Source organism: Paroedura picta, chromosome 5 (genome assembly GCF_049243985.1).
Source record: "Paroedura picta isolate Pp20150507F chromosome 5, Ppicta_v3.0, whole genome shotgun sequence".
NCBI lineage: Eukaryota > Metazoa > Chordata > Lepidosauria > Squamata > Gekkonidae > Paroedura > Paroedura picta.
Window position 1 is genome coordinate 101,250,285 of NC_135373.1, and position 21,290 is coordinate 101,271,574.

General features: G+C 44.1%; 1 protein-coding gene across 6 annotated transcripts in view; it reads right to left on the minus strand.

Moving 5' to 3' along the window:
• Window positions 1–6,675: 6,675 nt before the first annotated feature.
• The window catches only part of TMEM184B (transmembrane protein 184B), a 46,461-nt gene continuing 31,846 nt past the window's right edge, over window positions 6,676–21,290 (minus strand). For 5 of the 6 annotated variants that reach the window (XM_077339525.1, XM_077339526.1, XM_077339524.1 and 2 more), the window contains exons 6-10: window positions 15,170–15,261; window positions 14,302–14,471; window positions 12,496–12,690; window positions 11,598–11,621; window positions 6,676–10,690 (exon numbers count right to left, since the gene is read on the minus strand). In XM_077339525.1, coding sequence (XP_077195640.1) covers window positions 10,449–10,690; window positions 11,598–11,621; window positions 12,496–12,690; window positions 14,302–14,471; window positions 15,170–15,261 — 723 coding nt within the window. In that variant the 3' untranslated portion in view covers window positions 6,676–10,448. The remainder of the gene's footprint in view (window positions 10,691–11,597; window positions 11,622–12,495; window positions 12,691–14,301; window positions 14,472–15,169; window positions 15,262–21,290) is intronic. The other variant, XM_077339528.1, reaches the window with a different exon arrangement.

Sequence of the window (21,290 nt, forward strand, 5' to 3'; positions counted from 1 at the left end):
TGATGGAATCAGCTTCCAAGCCAGTGTTGTCCATCCTCCTGCTATTTTAATGATCCTTATGGGTGGGTTTCTTGTTTAGCATTTCTTCCCTTCCCCTTCCTCATTTCCCACCCTGTGATTTATTTATTGCACGAATATAAGTTATTTTCACGTCCTTTATGCCATTCCGCCTTGTGGCACGGCCAGGATGTTGGTACAGAGCCGTACTTTATATTTTATATATGCAAATCACATTTTATCTTCTATAGAACAAGAAAAAAAAGTACTTATTTATTTTCTGACTTACAGTAAGTGTCCTGCCAGACTCCTCTGTATTTTGTAGACTTTACAAATAAAGCCAGTTTTTTTTTTTTCAAAACCGAAGAGCTGGAAACATGGTGTTTATATTTTCTCGAACTGTTTTTGCGTTTACTTATTTGGAACATTTGTTTTGTTCTGCCTTTCCAGGGACCTGCCTGAGACAGCTTGTCTGTGTATAAAGTGCCATAAAGTTACCAATAACTTAGGGTGTCCTGTACAGTTTTCAAGGCAAGAGATTAATAGAGGCATTTGCCATTTCTTGCCTCTACATAGCAACCATGGGCTTTGTTGGTGGTCTCCCATCCAAGTATTATCCAGTAGGGTTGGGTGGTGGGTGTAAAAAAAAATGACACCCATTCATTTTAGTTCATCATTTGGAGGAAAAATGAATGCAAAACTAAAATTAAAATATGATTGGAGACTCCATGAGAATGTTCACTACAAGGACCCACCAGTTTAGAACAGGTTTTTGGTTTCTACAATGCTTGGGACTCTTTCATTACTCACACCAGATTATTATCCACTGATCCAGTTACATATTCAAACCCATTAGGAAACAACCACGCAGCTGCTATATTGTCCAGCTGAATGTGCATCAAACCTTTATAAATCAAATAAGGCTGAGTGGCTTGCAGCCAGTCTAATTCTGACACACTGAGATGTTAGTACAACCGGTAGAGAATCTGCCACATTTTAGCACTTGCTTAATCCTGGCATAATGAGACAGTGATTGTCCATACAGCGTGTGAGAACTAGGCCACCCAGGCCAGAATGCTTGCATTTAAAGTCATCTGGTGTGTGACATGGCTCTCTTTAAGCAACTCAGCTTTTGCTTATAACACTACATCAAATGTGTTTGATGGGTAGAGGAGTTTTCCTTAAAGGGGAGGGGTTGCCTGTGGTGATGAGAGGAAGAAGACACAGCTTTCTAAACAAAAATCCCAATACTGTGAACAGGGCAGGCGGGGAAGTTAACGAGGCCTAGAATCAAGATAGTGCATGGGGGAGGGCAGTGCTGTATGGCCCACTAAGGACTGGAGCCAGAAACATTAAGGAGATGTCTGCTCACTCCTGGGCCTTTGCCAATGGGAGGAATCCATCGGTGAGTCAGTCTTCCTTATTTCAGCCGCTGGCCAGGTCCGAGACTGCTTCCCTCACTGGAGACCTTCAGGAGGCAGCGCAAACCTCCGTTTGCCAAAGCTCTTGCTGGCAAGTGAAAATGCAGCTGGCATTTTTAAGGTGAAAGGACAAAGTATTGGTTGGTTTTATTTTATTTACTTCCTAGCAAATGTTTTCATTATTACCCCAAAGGTGCCTTGAGTCAAGAGGGAAAGCAAGATACAAATATTTCAATAAACAATTGGAAACACCTACCGGGGCCAGACTGCCCCATCCACCAGTGGCCCACTGGGAATAATTTATGTGCTATGGATTTGCTTTGTGTCTCAGGCATCAAGCTGCAGGGGATTTTATTCCTCAAGAGAATAAGGCAGCAATAGAGTAGCCAGACAGTCACTGTAGCTCATATTTAATGTGCCATCAAGTCTTAATTGACTCATAGAGACCCTATGCACAGGGTGTTCAAGGCAGGAGATAAACAGAGGTCATTTGTCACCATTTTCCACATTAGATTTAGATGCTGCAAGTGTACCTGCCTTGACTAGGTAAGCCTGATCTTGTCTTGTATTTGGATAGAGGACCACCAAGGAAACCCTTCCTTCAAAGCATTTTATTTCACCAAGGAATGCCAGGGTTGTGACTCAGAGGCAGGCAAAGACAAACCATCTCTGAGTGTCTGTTGCCTAGAGCAGGGGTAATCAACCTGTGGCCCTCCAGATGTTTATGGACTACAATTCCCATGAGCCCCTGCCAGCATGGGAATTGTAGTCCATGAACATCTGGAGGACCACAGGTTGACTACCCCTGGCCTAGAGAACTTCACAGGGTCGCCTTTAGTTGACTGTGACCTGATGGAACTCTCTACCGCCACAGGCCACATTGACATGAAGACTGAGCTCAGAGCATCTTCCCAGCTAAACATACACATCTAATTCCACTGCCACTGAAGAACTAAGATGCTTTAATGCAGGGGTAGTCAACCTGTGGTCCTCCAGATGTCCATGGACTACAATTCCCATGAGCCCCTACCAGCATTTGCTAGCAGGGGCTCATGGGAATTGTAGTCCATTAACATCTGGAGGACCACAGGTTGACTACCCCTGCGAGAGGAGACACCGTTATAAACAGCCTGATTTTGGAAACAACCACAACAGCAGCATTTCACCATTTCAACTTTGACAAACTACTCATGTACCAGGACTACAGTCAGTCTAGCCACACTAACATCAACATGACAGCTGCAGTTTCTATCAGTGCAATTTTTCTGGACCTTAAATACATAAATGGGACATTTGCATGTAAAGCCTACTAGACAATTTATGCCAGATAGCCTCCTTTTAAACATTGTCTCCAGAGGGAAAGGTGTGTACAAGTCGTATATCACCAAAGCAAGCTCAGTGATAATTTTGATGGATCGGCTGAATTTTTGTTCTCAAGAAATTGTGTTGTAGAAGCGAAGTGGCTGTTTCTGTTAGGGACATAAGACAAAGCAGCTGAAGCAAACGTGATGGAATTCCTGGAATGTTACCTGGAGGTCAAAGTTTCTAGGTGGCCTCGCCTATTCCACATTCCCTAGTTTTGCCATCTATGATGGACCGTCCACATCCCTCCCTCAGAAGCAAGATTTCCCCTCAATTTTTCTTTCCCTTCCTTGACTGAGCAACCCGAGTTATGTTTTATCGTTTTCTGAAGAATTCTGGCTGTCCCATCCTGTTACAGTGTAATATTGTGGCTTTGTTTAGCCCAGGAACCTGAGAGCCCCTTTAACTTTTATGAGTGGCACTTGAGAAGTTTTTTATAATCCAAATTAATGAAAATAGTTTCTCCAACACAGAAGGGAAAGGTCAGCTGAAATCAGGTAAAATTCCTGAGGTGACTCAATATAGATAACTCTGAGTGAAATCAAATGAGTAGCTGTGTTGGTCTGAAGTAGCACAATAAAATCAGAGTCCAGTAGCACCTGTGTTTGGATGCTGTGACAGTTTACTAATGTAACAGGATTAACTTTTGCTTATATATTCCAATGGTTATTATGGTCAGTTCATAGTCTGAGGAAGAGTGCTTGCACTTGAAAGCTCACGCCTCTCTCTTTGTTGGTCTTAAATGTACTGCTGGACTCTGATTTTTTTTCTAAGTGAAATCAGTACATGCACAGACTTTAGTTTTTATTTCAGGTTTTTAAAACTATTCACAGGTACTATCAGAGCTCTCTCAGCCTCACCTACCTCACTGGGTGTCTGTTGTGGGGAGAGGAAAGGGAAGGTGATTGTAAGCTGCTTTGAGACTTCAGATAGAGAAAAGCAGCATATAAAAACCAATTCTTCTTCTGCTGTAGTTTTACTAGAATCTCCATCCTCATCCAATGGGTTTTAAATGTATCCAGGAAAGGGCCATGCACCGTCTGCTTGAACAGCAGAACAAAGTTTGAGTTCAGTGGCACCTTTAAGACCAACAAAGAAGCATACACTCTTCTTCCATACACAAGAAAGCTTATACCCAGAATAATAAAAAAAAATTGGTCTTAAAGGTGCCACTGAACTCAAACTTTGTACTGTTGTTTCAGACCAGTTTGGCTACACACATGAATCTATCTGTATAACTAATCTTTGTCCCAGGATCCCTCATTCTTGCCCTGCTGGATCAGCTCGAAGGCTATCTGCTCAGCAGATCTTGTTTGGTGCATGGGAAGTTGGCCATGCTTTATTCTGAGTCTTGTTATGAACTATGTCTATAATAATAATAATAATAATAATAATAAACCCTTATTGGCATAAAGAACTATGTCTAAGCTAACACAAGGCTGAAGGAATTAAGATAATTGGTGCTTCTAGAATCTTGCATATAGCAGCTAACATGCACCATGGATCACTCTGTTCTGTGTGTGTAAAGTGCTTTCAACACTGTCTCCAGATTGGAGACCAGAATCATGTTCAGGGTTTCCGTATTAACCTTTAAAGAATAAACGGTCAGGAGCCAGTGTATCTATGGGACTGTATTTTCCACTATGGTCCCTCCAAGGGCGTTAGGATATCCTGATTGAAACCTGCTAAGGATCCCTGGCCCAAAGGAGGTGAGACTGGCCTTGGCTAGAGCCAGGGCTAGGGCCTTTTCAACCTTGGCTCTGGCTTGGTGGAATGCTCTGCCAAGAGAGATCAGCCCGTTCTGCAGGGCCTGCAAGACAGAACTGTCCCATCAGGCCTCTGGTTGAGGCCCTGATGGATCATAAAGACGTGCTGGTCTCACTGCTGAAAACAGAGGGAAGATCTAAGGCTCCACCCCTCCTCCAGCCTTCTCTAGTTGGGGGGGGGGGGGTACTAAAATAAAAATGTTTTATTGAATGTATTATATGTTTATTGTTATCTTCTGAGCATTCAGAAAGGGTGGGCTATAAATAGCAAGCAGGAAATTTTTCTGGCCTCCCAACGCTGAAGACCTTTGGGGAAGGGTTGCCAACCCTGGGTTAAGAAATTCCTGGAGATCTGGGTGGAGTTTGAGAAGGACAGAGTCTGCGGAGGGGAAGGAGCTCACCAGGAACATGACCCCATCCAGCCCACCTTCTGAAACTGTTGTTTCCTTCAGGAAGCTAAGCAGGGTTGGTCCTGGTCAGCACTGGGATGGGAGACCACCAAAGAAGTCCAGGGTCAGTACTACCCTGAGGGAGGCAATGGCAAGCCACCTTGGAATGTCTCTCTCTTGGAAAATGCTACTGCCCCCAAATTCCTCACCACCTCCTGGATCCTTCTACCACTCCCGGGGGGGCATTCCTCCAGCTTTGGGAACACCACAGCAAAGTTTGAAGACGTAAGTAGATCCAGGTAAGTATGTGAAATGAGTCCCCACAGTACACAAAAATCAACTTCAGCTCTCACACAAGTCCAAGTAGTGCTTAGTCTGAGGTTTTTTTTTGTTTTGTTTTGTTTTGCATTTCATTCCACCTGCAGTCACTTGTGGCTGAGTTCCAGAAAAATGCACCTCCAGTAGCTTTAACTTTAATCTTCCCCTGACCTTAAGCAGGAGTCAAACAGGCTTGTAGGGAAGTGAAAGTGTAGTCTCACCATTTGCTAGCAGACTCCAGAAATAGTCATTATCCTTCTAGGGACATGGGGAAGTTTACACAAAGAGCCTAACATTATATCAGGCTGACTCTGTGTGTGATAACATCAGCAAGGCCATGGGATGCCATCCATCCAGGGAAATAGAGAAGGGATGCCAGATCGAGGGGGGAGCCATGCAAAGTGTGGCATCCCAACGAAAGCAGTAGCTGACATAGCCAAGCCTGCCTGTAGTCTCTGACCTAGGAGGATGGCAGCAAAGGGGCCAGGTCCTGCAGGCTGAAACATGTTTGGGGTACTCAGAATTAAAAGCTGCCTCATCAGCAGGAGAAAATGAAGAGCAATGCCCAAAGCCTCAGAAGGAGGGAAGCCCGTGTGATGTGGTGCTTAAGCTGGACAAGGTTAAAATGTCCACCCCCGCATGATTCTCTCCCAATGTCACCTACCTTATGAAACAGAGAGGGGAAGGGAGCCATGTAGACCACCCTAAAGCTAGTGAATGGGTTGTTGGGGTTGTCAGGAAGCCTCAAGAGCAGGCCGATGCATGTATTGTTGCTGGCTTTTGTGTTGGTTACAAGGGAATGCCTGGTAAACCTACTTATGTCATTAAGAAGAAAAATGTTAATAACCTCCTCCTCCCCGGCTGCTGCCTCTGGGGCTGCCCTGCCACTCTGCCGCCAGCTCACCTTTGGTGCTCTCCAGCAGTCGCCATGGCTGGGGCTCCCCCTCGGCATGGCACTGCGCAGCTGCCCCCAGTGGACAGCGGGAAGTCAGGGGCGCCGGCGGCAGTGACGTCCCTCCCCCAGGCCTCAGTAAAATTGTCAAGTGTTGACTGGTCCCCAGTGATAAAAAGGTTGGGGACCACTGTGTTAGAGGAAAGAAAAAATGTTAAAAAGAAAGGCATGAATGGCAGTCTTGGCTGTGCTGAAATTGAGAACAATTGTGCTTGGTGGAAGATATATTCTTGCAGTTAGGGTGACTGGCAGTTGGGATACCTGCTCTTTTCCAAGGCCCCCATCTTCCATTCATTTAGCCCCAATGACAATCTCCCCCGTACTTATGTTGAAACACAACAACGTTTACATGATATTTAGTTATCAGGTTCCTTCTCCATGAAAGAGTTCCAGACCATCAAACCTATATGAAATAATTCAGGGAGAAACATGGACAATATCCACAAATCAGCAGCCAGAGACGTATCAAGTACAATCTATATGATCTCTATATTTTTATTTGCCGTATTTGCTTGTTTCCACAGAGCTGTATAACATCACAAAGACCAAAAGGGAGACTGCTCTTGTCTCTCGGTTCACATCAGTTATTACACGATAGGTACAAAACTAGGTAAACTCTGTCGTATCATACAGGATATTTTTTCAGTCGTTTATATACAAATAACTAAAACAACATGGAAAAATAGTAAAAAGCAAACTCCGGGGGATTTATATATATATTACATGTTTTCAAAAAAGAAAAGAAAAGCGAGGAGAAGACCGGGAGAGGACAGAGCAAGGAGTCGTCTGGCAGGATTGAGGCCGATGCACAGATACTGCTGATCAGCATTTAAAAGTACAGGATTATTACTGGGCCAGTGATCCGGTTCCTTGGGCCTATCCTATCCCTTTCACTCACTGAGAAACAGCAACAGAGTTAAGTCCTGGTGCCTTTATGGCTCTACTTTACTTTTTTTTTTTTAAGCCACCCAGCCAAAGCGTGCATTACACTTTTGGCTACTACCAGCCCTTGCGCATGGTTTGATGTGTATATTCCAACTTCACACCATTACTTATGGCAAGCTTCAAGAATACTTCCAATCCTATGGACACAGTATATATTTATATATAGTATACATTTTTTAAAAAAATATATAAAAATATAGATATATATAGAATTCCTCCCAGTGCTGAAATAACTGCTCAATAGAAACATGGATTTCAGCCATATCTTCCACCCATCCCATACAAATGGGGGCTCCCTGGGAAGACTTATTATCAATAATAAATGAGGGGGGGAAGGTATGTATGCTGGGGATGGCCACTAAGAATGTGATGTGGAGGGGAGGCACAGGACACAAAAACAGGTGTGGGCAGATGGAGAAACATTTCCTCCTCCTCCAGAATCACAAATTATAAAGGTCAAACATGGAAGTCAAAAGGTCATTACAACAAAGGGCTCTTTGAAATCCATCCCTATTTCATGAGGCTGTCTGCCCAAGGACAAGACAGAAGTCCTTCTGCTGGCACAGAAGAACAATTTATCTTCTCTCGCTGGTGCACAGATCTGGCCTGACCCTACCCATGGGGAATTCTACTCTGGCAAAAAGATGGGCTCCCGCCTCCACCATGCTGCAGGAAAAACAATGCAGCTTGATGTGGCCGTGTCTAGCGCTAAAGAAAGAGAGGAAATTCCCTGATAAGTGGGGCTCAGGATCTTCCTTTAGCTGTAAAGGCCACAAGTCAAACCTTGGTCCCTTAACAGCTTAACAACTGGAGTGTCAGTTTGATAAAACAGTATGTGGATTTCATGGATTTTGTGTGTGTATTTAATTTTTAAAGCAGCAACAGGATTTTAAAACCCAACCCACATGAATCTATTGCACTGGCCTAAGAGCAAAAAAAAAGAAAGGTGGGGGTGGGGAGGGGAGGGAATGATTTCATATTTACAGAAAGATGTTACTTCTAAACCTCTATTTCCTTCATTTCTGAGTTCTCAACCCCTCTGGCTAATTTGGGCAGGAGATATGAATGGAGCCGTTGTGCTCCTGCATCCCATCCAGTCCCTTCTGGAACGCACAGAGTGCAGTGTAAACCACAGCAGCAGCACAGCATCCCCCTCCAGGAAATACAGTCACAGGCCTAGCCAACCTGCCCAGCCCCAGGCAGCAGCACCCTTGCCCAACCAGGCACAGCTTGGATTAAGGGTACCGCTACTGCTGTAGGCCACCACTGCTTGTGTATGTGAGAAAAGAGAGAGAATATTAAGGCACAGAGAAAAGGAGCGAGAATCATTCCCCACACAAATCCTCCTTTCTGGACTCTCCACAGAAAGGATCAAGGACACCTAAAGAGAACAAGTGCTCAGTCATCACAATGAGGTGTGGTAGCAGGACAGTATAGCCACGTAGAAGGGAACCAGCATTACTGGCAGTGAACGGGGAACAGGAATTGAGAGAGGTGGGGGGGGGGGGAAGGAAGAGGTCTAATGTTGTTCCTCTTTTCTGTGGGCAGTGTTAATACAGGCACAATTAACCACAACTACAGCACAGAAGTGCAGTCCATTGCACCACTGTATTGCTGTTTCCAGCTTTAAACAACCAGGGTACTGAAGCATCGGGTAACTGGCAGGTATTTCAGCTTCTAAGGGGAACTTAAGAGTCGGACACAGAGATGCCCCGCAAAGGCTGGGTCAGGCCTAAAAGGAGATTAAAAGACAGCCCATAGGGGATTTTTTTACCACGTGAGTAAAGCAACAGCCTAACAACAGCAGCATACAAGAGAAACATGCCCAGGATGCGAGTGAGGGAAGAGAACATGGAATGTCCATCCCAGGTGAATCCTCAGCACACTCCACTCCGGTGGCACTAGCTTAAAACTGAACTGTAACAAAAGGATAAAATATGGATGACTGCAAAAGAGATGGGGGCCCTTTGCAACGGATGTTATAGAGCGTAAAACACCAAGGTGTAGATCTCCAACACAGGGCCCCGCGTAACACAAAAATGAATGCGAAGCTGCCTTTGAAAATCCTCCAGCTCCAAAGAGAATACAAAAGGGAATGAAATTACACTATTCTAAAAATTAATTTATAAAACTTTTATGACTGATCCAGCACAGGGAATCTGTACAGAGATGCAAATCTGTCCTTACAGATTCTCCTTACTGGGTCAGTAATGCAACAGAAGGCAGGTCACCCACTGTGGTCCCCCAGCCATACTGCCGTGTGCAGCCGAGGAAGCATGCTTTCATCCACCTTGCATCAGGATGGGAATTGGCATTCTCACCCACTGTCTGGGACGATGTGTCTCAATGCTTGCAGCCATTAACTTCTCACCACAGGCGTGTTTTCTCCTGCTGTGGGCAAGGACCATCTGCCAGAAAGCAGTGAGCTCTTCAGAGAACATAATTCATCCCCCAAATCCAGCCTCCACCTGAATAAGGTTTGAGAGCTACTCACTGCTCCAGTCCAGAACTGTCTCTTCTCTCCCCTCCCTCAATTCTACTTCCCCTTTTGTGCAGCTGAATATTGTCCCCTTCTGAGGAACCCAAAATGGACCAGTGGGGAGGGGCCGTGGCTCACTGGCAGAGCTTCTGCTTGGCGTCCAGAAGGGCTCCGGTCCAGGCCCTGGCATCTCCAGCTAAAATATAAGACGGGTCGGGTTGCAGACTAAGACCCTGCTGCCTGTCTGAGTAGACAAGACTGTCCTTGATGGACCAACGATTTAATCCAGGAAGGGGATTCTTGTCAAGACTGACTAAGGTCATATTGAGCCTATAACTGAATGTTCAGCCTGCACTCCTACAGGAGTATGGGAGTGCATTTTAGTAGTACAAGTGGAAAAATAATTTGACTGCTTCTGTTTTCAGTCAGTTTTATTCCAGATAGCTAAAGCTGGTGAGACACGACACATTCTGTGGGTGTATATAACTGCCTGGATTCCTACCCATGCCCTAAACAAGAAAACAGAAAGACCACCTCAAAGAAAACATGGTCCATTCTGAAGCTTTGCTCCCTCCTCCTGGAACCTGGTGGTTTGGGGATTTTTAAATGATTTTTCTTTTGCAAAATGTGCTCCAGTTAAAACCTTTACAGAAGAGTCTGGCAACAGACAGTCCCAACCACCTGTCTTAGCCAGCAGGGCCCCTGCTTGCGACTGGCAACCGGAAGAGCCCACTCCTGATTTCAGCACCATTTAAAAAGGGATATGACTTGTGTTTCTGGTTCAATAAATAAAGGTTGTGGCATGCTTCATCAAGCTCTTCAGAACTCATCGTCTGAGCTCAGCAAGAGGGTCTTTTCGTTGTCACGGGCACCAGAGTTGCTATGGGAACGTGAGATGACGTGACTGCCGTTACGCCAGGGTGGTCCATGTTCTAGGGTTGACTGCTGAGTGTACTGCTGGTAGGCTGGGGAAAAATTGTGGATAGCATCCTGCACAATATCATGGGGGTTCATGGTCTCCTTGAGGCTGCTAGAGATGCTCTTCATGGGCGCACAGCGACCTACAGAGACAACAAAGCAAGTCAGGCTAGCTGGAGCAGAGTCCTACCCCCTTCCGCACCAAGCCGGATAACTCACTGAAGTTACCTGAAGTTACCTGGGCTTTACCAATAACATGAAGTATTAATGCACACCTGTCAGGTGATTTTTTCAAAGGAAAAAGGTAACAGGGTGAGAAATATATTCAGGAGATAAATGATTTTAGGCAGTTTCAGTCCAAGTTAGGGAAAAAGTGAAGAAAAGGGCAGAAAAGGGGCAGAGCAGGTGCTCAAAGCAGAACCTCAGAGCATGCTGGCAAAAGCAAGTGAAGAGAGAAGTAGCTCAAAATGAAACTCAGACACCTGGATAGGAAAGGCGTACTTTTCACCGGGCACCTTCACCGGGCACCCTTCACAAGGTGAAGCGGAAGCTTCAGACGTTGCTAAATTTATTTCTAGCTGGCAATCTTCGTACTTCAAAATACGCCCATGTTTAAATAACTGTGAAACCTGCCTTCTGGATAACACATTAATATGTTAATTTTTAATAGATTGGAAAAAGACAAAACTACACAAATAATGTAGCTGATGAGTTGAAGGCAGTGAGTCATGGAAGACATAAGCACGGACAGTGGACAAAGGTCGCATACAGCTGCAAGTTTTGTTGAGGTTTTCCTCAAAGTTACAGCTACTGCTGCAGAAGAAAGCCACTTGTTTTTTCAAAAAGCCAGCACACCTCAATGGACATTAAAGCTTCTGAGGAGCATCAAAATTCCAAAGAATCCTCTGACTGCATTCACAGTTTCCCCACACGTACATTTATTACACAAAATGGTGCACACAAATAAGAGACAGGGGGAAAAAGCCAGAAGAGAAATGGCTTCCCCACAAAGAGAAACAAATGCAGAGAGAGAGAGAGGATGGCACCTACCGTATGGCCCATAGGACGGAACAGCTGCACCAAACACCAAAGCCCAAAGCAAAGGAAAGAGGAGAGAGGGGAGGAAAAACAAGAGACAGAGAGAGGGAGGGAGAGAAAGAGAAAAATCAGGCTGAAAAAAACAGGCCATTCTTAGACTCTCTATCACATTATCACCACAACATGCCACTCAACCGCAAATCTAACAATGGAAGCTATTTAAAAAATTCTAGAGGGGACCACAAGTCCCCCCCCACCTTTCTTTCCCTCCCAAACCTCCTAAAAATGGATTCCCAGCCAATCTGGTCTCAGTGCTGCACTGGGCTCACTCCCATCTTCAACCAAGAGACAGTCTATAATGATCAACATTTTACTATAGTATTGGGCTGGCCTTCACAGCAATATTTAGCATGAAGAAGAGGGAAAACAATCTCCACCATCTCCCTTTTATTGTGGCCTTGCTGTCCCGGGCCAAGCGGTGGCTTCTCTGGCTGTTCTATCCCCTAAATATCCCCAATCACCTCCCCTCACGCCAAGAGAACTGCCCCAGAGCGATATTCTCTTATCTTACCCAATGAGACAGCCAAACAGGAAAAGTATTTCTATTCCCCTTGCACCTCCATCATAAGTGGGAACGAAGCGAGGGTGCCATTACATAAGCACAGCAAGGAAGTGGCGACAGTGCTCCCAAGAGAGCTTCACTTTCACCAGGGGAAAACTGTCTCTCAGTTTTGTAAAAGGTTCAGCTGGGCCCATGGACAGGAAAACCAGACCAGAAGCTAAGCCACAGAGGGGAAGGGAGACTGTTCAGCAGTTGCCCATCCCTGGAGTTCAGAGAAAGACAGAACTCCTCTGGAATGGATCTCCCCTCTCTCACCAAAGTCCCTTTGGGCTGCCCCAGCCTCCCTACCTTGTGCATCAAGGCGCTTGTCTGCATAAACCTTGTATGTGAAGGCATGGCGCAGGGCAACGGCTGCAAAGAACATCTCCACGCAGATGATGAAATCTTGGTAGCCAGCTGCCACCGTCCCCTCACCCACAGACACACTGGCTGACTGGATCTTAGGGATTGCACCACACTTCTCCAGAATCGCCAGCAACATCCCTGAACAGAACAGAACAGAACAGAACAGAACAGAACAGAACAGAATGCGTCTGGATTCTTTTACATCATGACATAACAATAGGCAAAAAAGCCATAAACATAATCATAAATTTAAGACAGTAAATCTAAAATTAACTAGTTACACATTTAAAATAGTTTTAAACCATTCCTATGAAACTATCCCGCAAGGCCAGGAGCAGCCTCCCTTTCCCAGCAGGTGGGGGGAGGGGGATAGGTGCTAGACCAAGGTGTATAAAGAATAGTTTTGGTGTTGCATGATGTCTCTGCTTATAAGCATTCATGCCTGCTTGAATGGGTAGGGAGCCCAGTTTGATTGGTGGACGATAGGCCTCAGTCAGAGGGCCAGCAGAACAACTCTGTCTTGCAGGCCACATGCAACCCAACAATGGGAAACAAATGCAACAGTACCTGAGGAAGGGAGCTTTGATTCTCGAAAGCTTACACCCTGAAAATCTTGTTGGTCTCTGGAGGTGCTACTGGGCTCCAATCTAGCTCTTTTACTGAACACGGCTACACTCTGAGACTAACATGCAGCCATTTTTGTGACTGCCAACTGCCTTGGTTTGGTTGGACTCTCACCTTTGTTATTAAGAGAACAGAACAGAGCACCATGTGTGAATTTTAATGGTAAACACCGAACAAAAGCACAAAGTAAAGCACAGTCTAAAGTCTGATCTCACACCCAATGCTCATCAAGTTTAGAAACAATTCAGTTCCATGGGTATCTTCCCAACATTTGTAAAGATGCAAACCTATGGCCAGCAAGCTAAACATTCCTATTTGTGCTTCATACAGCAGATGCAGGCTATGTGCCAGCAAAGGCTTTTTCTCACTTTCCTGGGGGGGGGTGTTATGAGGGTGTAACCAATAATAGCACTTAGATGTTGACCAGAACAAACACCAGTAGACTCTGCATGTAGCAACCAATCTAACAAGGATGCTGCAGCCAGAGAGCATTTTCCAAAAGAGGTGCAGTTACTTTCTAGAGCATTTCTTATCCTGCTTTTCTCCCCAATGGGGACTCAAATCAGCTTACTGAAAATACCCGTACAGGAAAGTACAGCCTATGTTTTGCTCTTCTAGGTGCATCTTTAGCCAGATGTGTCTGTGTATGCTGCATTACCAAGATGGAGGAAATGAATGAAAACAAAACTTGAGGTTCCAGATAGCTGGTAGGACAGTTTGTACCAGCTGATCCTTAGCATTCTCTGATGTGCTGAGAAGTACAAGGACAAAAGTAAAAGTTCTGATTTGTAATTCTTCCCCCCCCCCACCCCAAATAATGCTGCAAGATTGTAGACCTTTCCCTAGTCAAGAAAACTCCCAAAAATCCTGTCACCTGATTGAACAAATTATCTTAATAGAGCATGATTGGGTTGGTAGAAGGGTCAGGATCAGACATGGATACTGAAGAAGGGAGTAAAACAGAAATGGCATCAGAAGATGGTGCTCAAGCCTACGAAAGATGACACCCCCTCCTCCCCACCCGAGATTTCTTCATCTACTAGACACACCTCATCCGGTTTGAATAGTCTTCAAGGTCACCCTAGCAATATGTCTGCATCTTGTGTAAAGAAGAAAGTGTCTCACCTTGCCAGAAGGACAGGAAAATGACAGACTTGACCATGAAGAATTTGAGGACAGGACTATAGGGACTGAGTAGTTCACGTGTGGCAAAGTAGAAAAGGAATAGGGCGTAGAGTGCCAAGCTGACGGAAATATTATAGATGATTGTCACATATAGATACCCGCTTGTGACACTAAGAAAATAAAAAATGAATGATCTCTCAGATACTTTTAATGCTTCCCCCCTCCCCTCAAGCAGTGTTAAAGAATTTCTCTCTACCCAAGCCATTTCTATCAATGCCACCCTTAAACAGGAACCCAATGGCAAAAGGTACAGGGAAAAGCCATCATGCTATCAGCACAGCCTGCTACAGCAGCCCCCATTCACAAGACACAGAGCGTCTAATCAAGAACTCCTTCTGAGAACATGGCAGGCATGAGAAAAACACACCCATGTCAACATGCCACGTGCGCAAAAACATGCAAACTTTTCTAGAGCTTTTCCTGTGGCTGCCATGTGTCTAAACAATTGTGCTACGTTAACCAGCTTTTATTTCTGTTTCATCCCCCCCCCCCACCTCCAGGATTTGGTACAGGTTATAATATTTCCTGACTTTATGACTTATAGCGCCTTGCTAAGCAGAGTCACACCCCTCTAAAGCCACTGACCTCTAGGGACTAAGAAAAGTCTTTTGGATGGTACTGTTAGAGAGGTATGTTAGGCCAGGGGTTACTTGCTCAAGGATACTCAGTGAGCTTCTCAACTCAACGAAGGTGGGGCTCTGGTCACCAACACTTTGACTGTACCACAATTTATTGATTTGATTTGCATCCTGCTCCACCCCATAATCCCAGTGAGGCTCACAGCAGTTTCTGTGAGAAGGTTACTTACTCGAAGTCACCATCTTGGTACTTGCCAAAAGCCTGAAGGATAACTGTACTAATAGCCATGAGGGGCTTCACCACACAAAACTGCAGAGTAGCCTGGAAGAGACAGAAAAAGGAAAGCAGATGAAATGAGTGAAAAGAAGAAATGTGCACATCTCCTTTCCAGTGTGGCGTAGTGGTAAAGAGTGTCGACTTCTAATCTGGTGAGCTAGGCTTGATTCCCTGCTCCCCCACCTGCAGCCAGCTCGATGACCTTGGGCTCATCACAGCCCTGATAGTGCTGTTCTGCCCAAGCAGTCCTGGCAACAGGATGTCTGTTGTGGAGAGAGGAAGGGAAGTCAATTGTAAGCTGCTTTGAGACTTCTTCAGCCATTGAAAAGTGGGGCATAAAAACTGATTCTTCTTCTCTTCACCTTGACCTGGATGGCCCAAAGTAGCCCGATCTTGCCATATTTCAGAAGCTAAGTAAGGTTGGCCCTGATTAGTACTTGATGGGAGACCTCCAAGGAATTCCAGGGTGGCTATACAGAGGCAGGCAACAGCAAACTGTCTCTGTTTATCTCTTTCTTTGAAAACCCCATGGGGTCACCTTCACCTTAAATCAGCTTTGACTTGACAGAGCTTTCCAGCACTTCCTCCCTTCTTCTTCAGGTTTCAATCTCTAGTCAGCTCAAACCGTCTGAGAACCATGACTAGCATTTTTTTTTATCAGATCAATAATTGGTTCATAGGTAAGCTGAATTCAGAGGATCTTGGATAGGAGAGACAGGGTAAAAGTATGTGTAGAACACGACCATGCCTTCTTTTCTGTGACTAATATGTACTACAGGAGGCAACTTACAACTCTCTCTGAAGTTTGGCAGAGGAAAAGACATTTAAAAAACCAAATATGTTTATACATTATGCATGTAAGACTCACTGGGGGAAATTATCAAGCTGTTCTACTGCAGATCAACACATCTACCCTCTGAAACTAGTATCTGTAACATAAATAAATCTCAAGTGTGTTGGTGGGAGGAGTTGAGACTCATCACCTGATGGGCCGTCTGTCCAACTTCCCCTGGCCACATCCCCAGCTTATTCCACATGGAAAAAGTCCTATCCTGCAGTAAGCCGGGCACCGAGCGGGAACTGGGAGGGAGAGCATAGGATTGTGTGCCGGGGAGGGGGGGAATCCCCTGCCAGCACTCCTCCCCCACCCCAAGCAGCCCCAGCTATAGCCTCACAAGGCCTTGGCAGGGCTGCCCAGGTCAGGGGGGGAGGGAGCCCACGTCCACGAGGCTCCCCCCGCCCTGAGCAGCTCCGGAAAAAAGGGATTGTAAATATTTTTTAAATAAGCAAACATCCTAGTCAAATATCAAGCAGATCAAACAAAAGCCTATATAGCACATTACAGGAATATTTATCATTTCCATTATTTTAATTATTTCCCAAATGACAGGGTATCAGATGCAAAAAGAATAAGAGCTTCTAATAACCTTTTTTTCCTGCACACAAAATAAAAAAAGTGTGACGTTCAGTAAAACTTTGTGCTGAGGTTGTGAATCCCCACTTTATGTTAAAGTTATTGATTATGATTATTGACCCAGTTGTCTTCCAGTGATAAAATAAGTGATAAACCTCAGTGAGATAGCAAATTCTACAATTAAAAAAAAAATAAACTAGAGCTTTAAAAATACTTTTGCTGGTAATTCCCTAATCTAAGCTTTTGCAAAATCGCTGCATCTAAACTGGAGATACTAAAGCCATCGAGGTGCACATTTTATCTTCATTTTGTACTTATTAGATCCATATTTTATCAGCTCTCGGTTTCCCATGATGGATCATAATATTGTATTTAACATTTTAGAAATACAAAAATAAATAAACATGACTTCTTTTAAAGATGACTTCCTGTCAATGAAGCAGAAGTGTAGGCCTGAGAAATCAGAATGACTTGCAGATGAAAATATGTTTTGTTCTATGTGGAGGGAGTAGTTCAAGATGCCCATGAACATGGTCTGTATTAGGGGTGATGAGCTTTGAAAAGCTCATCATGAATTCTGGACAAAGTTTGTAAACTAAACAACTAGTTAAGTCAGATTTTACTGCATGTAGCTATAGGCCATTACAATATAAACACATTTAAAACTTGATTTGAAAAAAACTAAACAGCTAGGACAAACTATCATGAATTTTGGCACAATTTGTGGGTGATTGTAATGGTTAAGAAGAACAGCTTTCTGTTCTCCACAAAAACAGCTGAGTGGCTGGGAGCTCCCCACCAATCAACTGTTTGGCTCAGAGTCATTTAAATCATCATGGCTTTCTGCTCCTGGTGGCTTTCCGGCAGGAGCAGAAGAATAGGGGTTTAAACGGCCTTGCTTTCTGCTTCCTGGGGAAAGCAGCGAGGACAAGAAAGGAGAGTTTAAATGGAAGAGGTGAAGTGCCTTCCCAGAGGCAATTCACCAACACCTTTCTGCTGGCTGTGGTTCACTGTGGACAGCAGAAAGGTCGAAGTCCCTTCGGGGGAGTTCTCCTCTGCTTTTTGCTGGCTGCTGTTATTTGTGCTGTATTCTGCAGTCCATTTAATGTGTCTGTAGAAGACGGCCTGAAACAACTGAGCAGCAGGGAGCACCTCCCCATCATGCAGCTGTTTGTGCATTGTTTTGCAGTCCCTTTAAACTTTACACTTTAAATTAGTCTCCAGGTTCAGTTCATGGTTCCGAAATTTTACTAGGTTTGATTTATGGTTCAGAAATCTGACTTTTTTCACTGCAGGTAGCACTTAGCAAATGCCTAAAGCCTTGCTCTATTTTCCAAATCAGCTTGCCTCTAGGCAGAATTCTCTGTTCCTGCCTGCACACACTGCTGCAAACCAATTCAAATCATCATTACAGATTTTCAATGTGTCTCTATTCACCAGGACCACTCCCCATTTTCTAGCATCCATCTTTATTCAGTCTTGGGGTGCTTTTAGAGATATAGTTTTTGCATTTTTGCACTACAGAAACCTCAACTACCTTATACCACCAACCCATAACTACCCATCAAGACAGTGAGTGCTGTTGAGTGTATTTGAGTTGTAGCTATTTTATCAAAAGCAGAACTAAATTTACTGTGAAATTAACATTCTTAAACATTAAAAAAGGAAACTATTGTTCCTTCCTTCAGAAGCTAGTACAGGACTAGCTACTATATAGAAAATTAACTCATCAGTCAAGGAAAATCTTTCACCAGCAGCAAAAGATGGGGATGATGGAAATTAAACAACGGTCTTTAGCATGAAAACAGGGGCATACCCAGAAGAATATCCTGGTTTTCAGTTCTGAAATGTAGGAGGGAACAATGACAGCCTTGGACAGCTCTGGTTGGAACAATGTTTTAGGTAAGGCGTTTACTGTCTTGGTACACCTACTAATTCAAACTCCTGCTCCACATATAGGAAGTTACCTTTATCCATATATAATCCAAGGCAAAATATGAATTAAGCAACATGTTTGGAAAAGAAACAAAAGAAAGAACATTCTGGGGTTTCAGCAGCAGCAATTTCTTTCTGGTAGACACCCAAGCAGTAGGACTTGGTATACAATTAGGCAAAGGCAAGGAGAAAGCCAAAGGAGGAGGGGGGGGAGAGATTGCTTGTGATAAGTTGCTCTTGGATAGTGGTCATAAGACTTCAAGGAGATTAAAAATCCCAGCACAAGCCAGCTGGTGAGTCATTGTCAAGATGTGAGCTGGAAAAGGTCAAGCTAATTGTTAAGCTATGCCTTTGAGCTTCCTCTTCTCCATTTCGTAAATCGTTAAATAATTTTTTCTTTTTTTGCAACATGACCCCACAATGCTTTTATTTTTAGACATTTCCTGGTGAAGAAAGCGTTAAGACATACGGGAAGAGCCTGTGGGTGCAGGTGACCTAGACAGTCGCTGGGCAGAAATCTGGGAAAGGACAGACTGAGCAAAATCTGGAATGGAAACTGACCATCTTCAGAGTCTTACATAATGTCCATGCTGCTGTCTGATTGCCTCAGAATGGCACCATTGGCCAAGGCAAACACAGTGCCAAGATTAAGCAGCTTTTGTAAGGAGGAAGGGGGGGGGGAGAAAGAGTTCTCAGATCCTGTCAAACCTGTTGTTTCAACAACTGTTTCCAGAGAAACCCTTGCCTAAGTAGATTAGCAAATTCAGACACACACTTCTTTATGGCTACCTCTAGGGTAGCTGGAAGAGCCTGTCTTCTGGGTTGTAACCACTGGTAAAGGTTACGAACGACTGCTCTCAGCTCCTCTGCCTTCTCAAACACACTCAGCTCTGGGGCAAAGGAAGCTGATGCCATTCTACAGTGACGGTCCCCTGCAGCACTAAGTGTTACAGTGAACAGTTATTCACCATACACCCCAGGTTGAGCACCAGAAAATTTAGTAGTAGTGAGCCAAATGATACAAGTCTGTGCAAGGTAGCAAAAATCAAAATCAAAAACAATTTGGATAGTTAATAGGGGTTTGGTATTTTGCATGAACTTCCACTGGAAATCTGATGCGCTGAATAGTTTTAAATATAAAAACAGAAGTTAAAACAAAAATCATTAACAACTCGGGGCCTTGGAGTTTGTTTTTCAACCATCCCATTGTCTTTGTAGTCTTTGGCAAGAATAGTGGAAGTCGGGTTTATTCCAATGCCAGCTAAAAATACTGATTGCACATTTTTCTTCCTTATCCTCATATGTAACAAGGTTATAGATTTTAATTATTTTTTAAAGAACACCGGAAATTCAACAAAAGGCTCGAAAAGTCTCTTCTGGGAGCCAACTGTTCTTGGGTGCCTGAAACACATTCAGATGTCATGCGGAATAGATGGTCCCCCAGAAAGGAAGGAAACAGACCGAGCAGCCATTGCTTGACAGCAGACAAACCTTCTCTGTTTCAAATGGCACCACTACTTTGAGAAGTGAACAGGTCATTAATTTTTACGACTCAATCCTATAGATAGATTTTACCAAGAATAATTTTCTCTGCTGTTTATGCAGACCTGACTGCATAATGCATCTCAGTTTAATAACATGGGAGAGACTGCCTCGGAACGTGCATCTCCCTTGACTGCTTTCTTATGCAAGCCCTTGCCACAAGGATCTCCTGGCTTGCCCATATGACGGGCATGTGACATTTTAACTGCATACACAAACACGAAATGCAACGCCCATCGTGAACATAGATGAGTCAGAAATCTGGACATAGATGAGCCAGAAATCTACATTATCTTGATACAAACTTGAAAAAAAACCAATTGTCTGACTGCCTAAATGAATTAAAAATAGTAACAACAGCATTGGTGCCCTGAATCTCCAACCCGCTTTTTCAAATAGACAGTCAGGCTGTGCATCATTCTCTTAATCTTCTACCACAGGTTCTCATATTCTAGAATATACTTGAATTGAGGAATATTCACTACTTTTTTATAAGCTAACCACAAAGAGTATGCCCATTGTACACAGCCTCTCTCTGTGTATCGACGCAGTGATGGCCACAGGAATGAACAGCCTTAAAAAGGAATTAGATAGAATCATGGAGGATAAATCCATCAGTAGCTTCTAGTCATGCTGATTGAGGGAATCTCCACACTCAGAGGGACTAAATCTCTGAATCCCAGAACCAGGAGGCAACATCAGGGAAAGGTCTTGGCTTCTATACCCTGTCATTGGCTCTCTAGAGGAACTGGTTGGCCACTGTGTGAGACAGGATGCTGGATTAGATGGACCACTGGTCTGATCTAGCAGGGCTCTGCTTATGTTCTTATCACACAAGGTTGTTGTGAGGATAAAAATGCCCATTGTCCTGAGCTCTTTGATGGAAAGGCATGATCTCCAGGTATCATCAGCAAACTACAAAACAGTGGGATAGAATGAAGGGGATGGGTGAATTTATTTTTACATAAATACCACAAAATCTGTAAAATTTTGGGGTAGTCAAGAGAGGACATAGAATGCAGTGTGAACAGAACCAGATAATCATGATAGAATAGAAAGAATCATGTGGAAACTTAATAATGTAATCACAAGAGAAAGTCATTTTACACTCCAAGTTAAACTCGTACTACCATAGAAACAAAAAGAGCCTCTTGTGGCGCAGAGTGGTAAGGCAGCCGTCTGA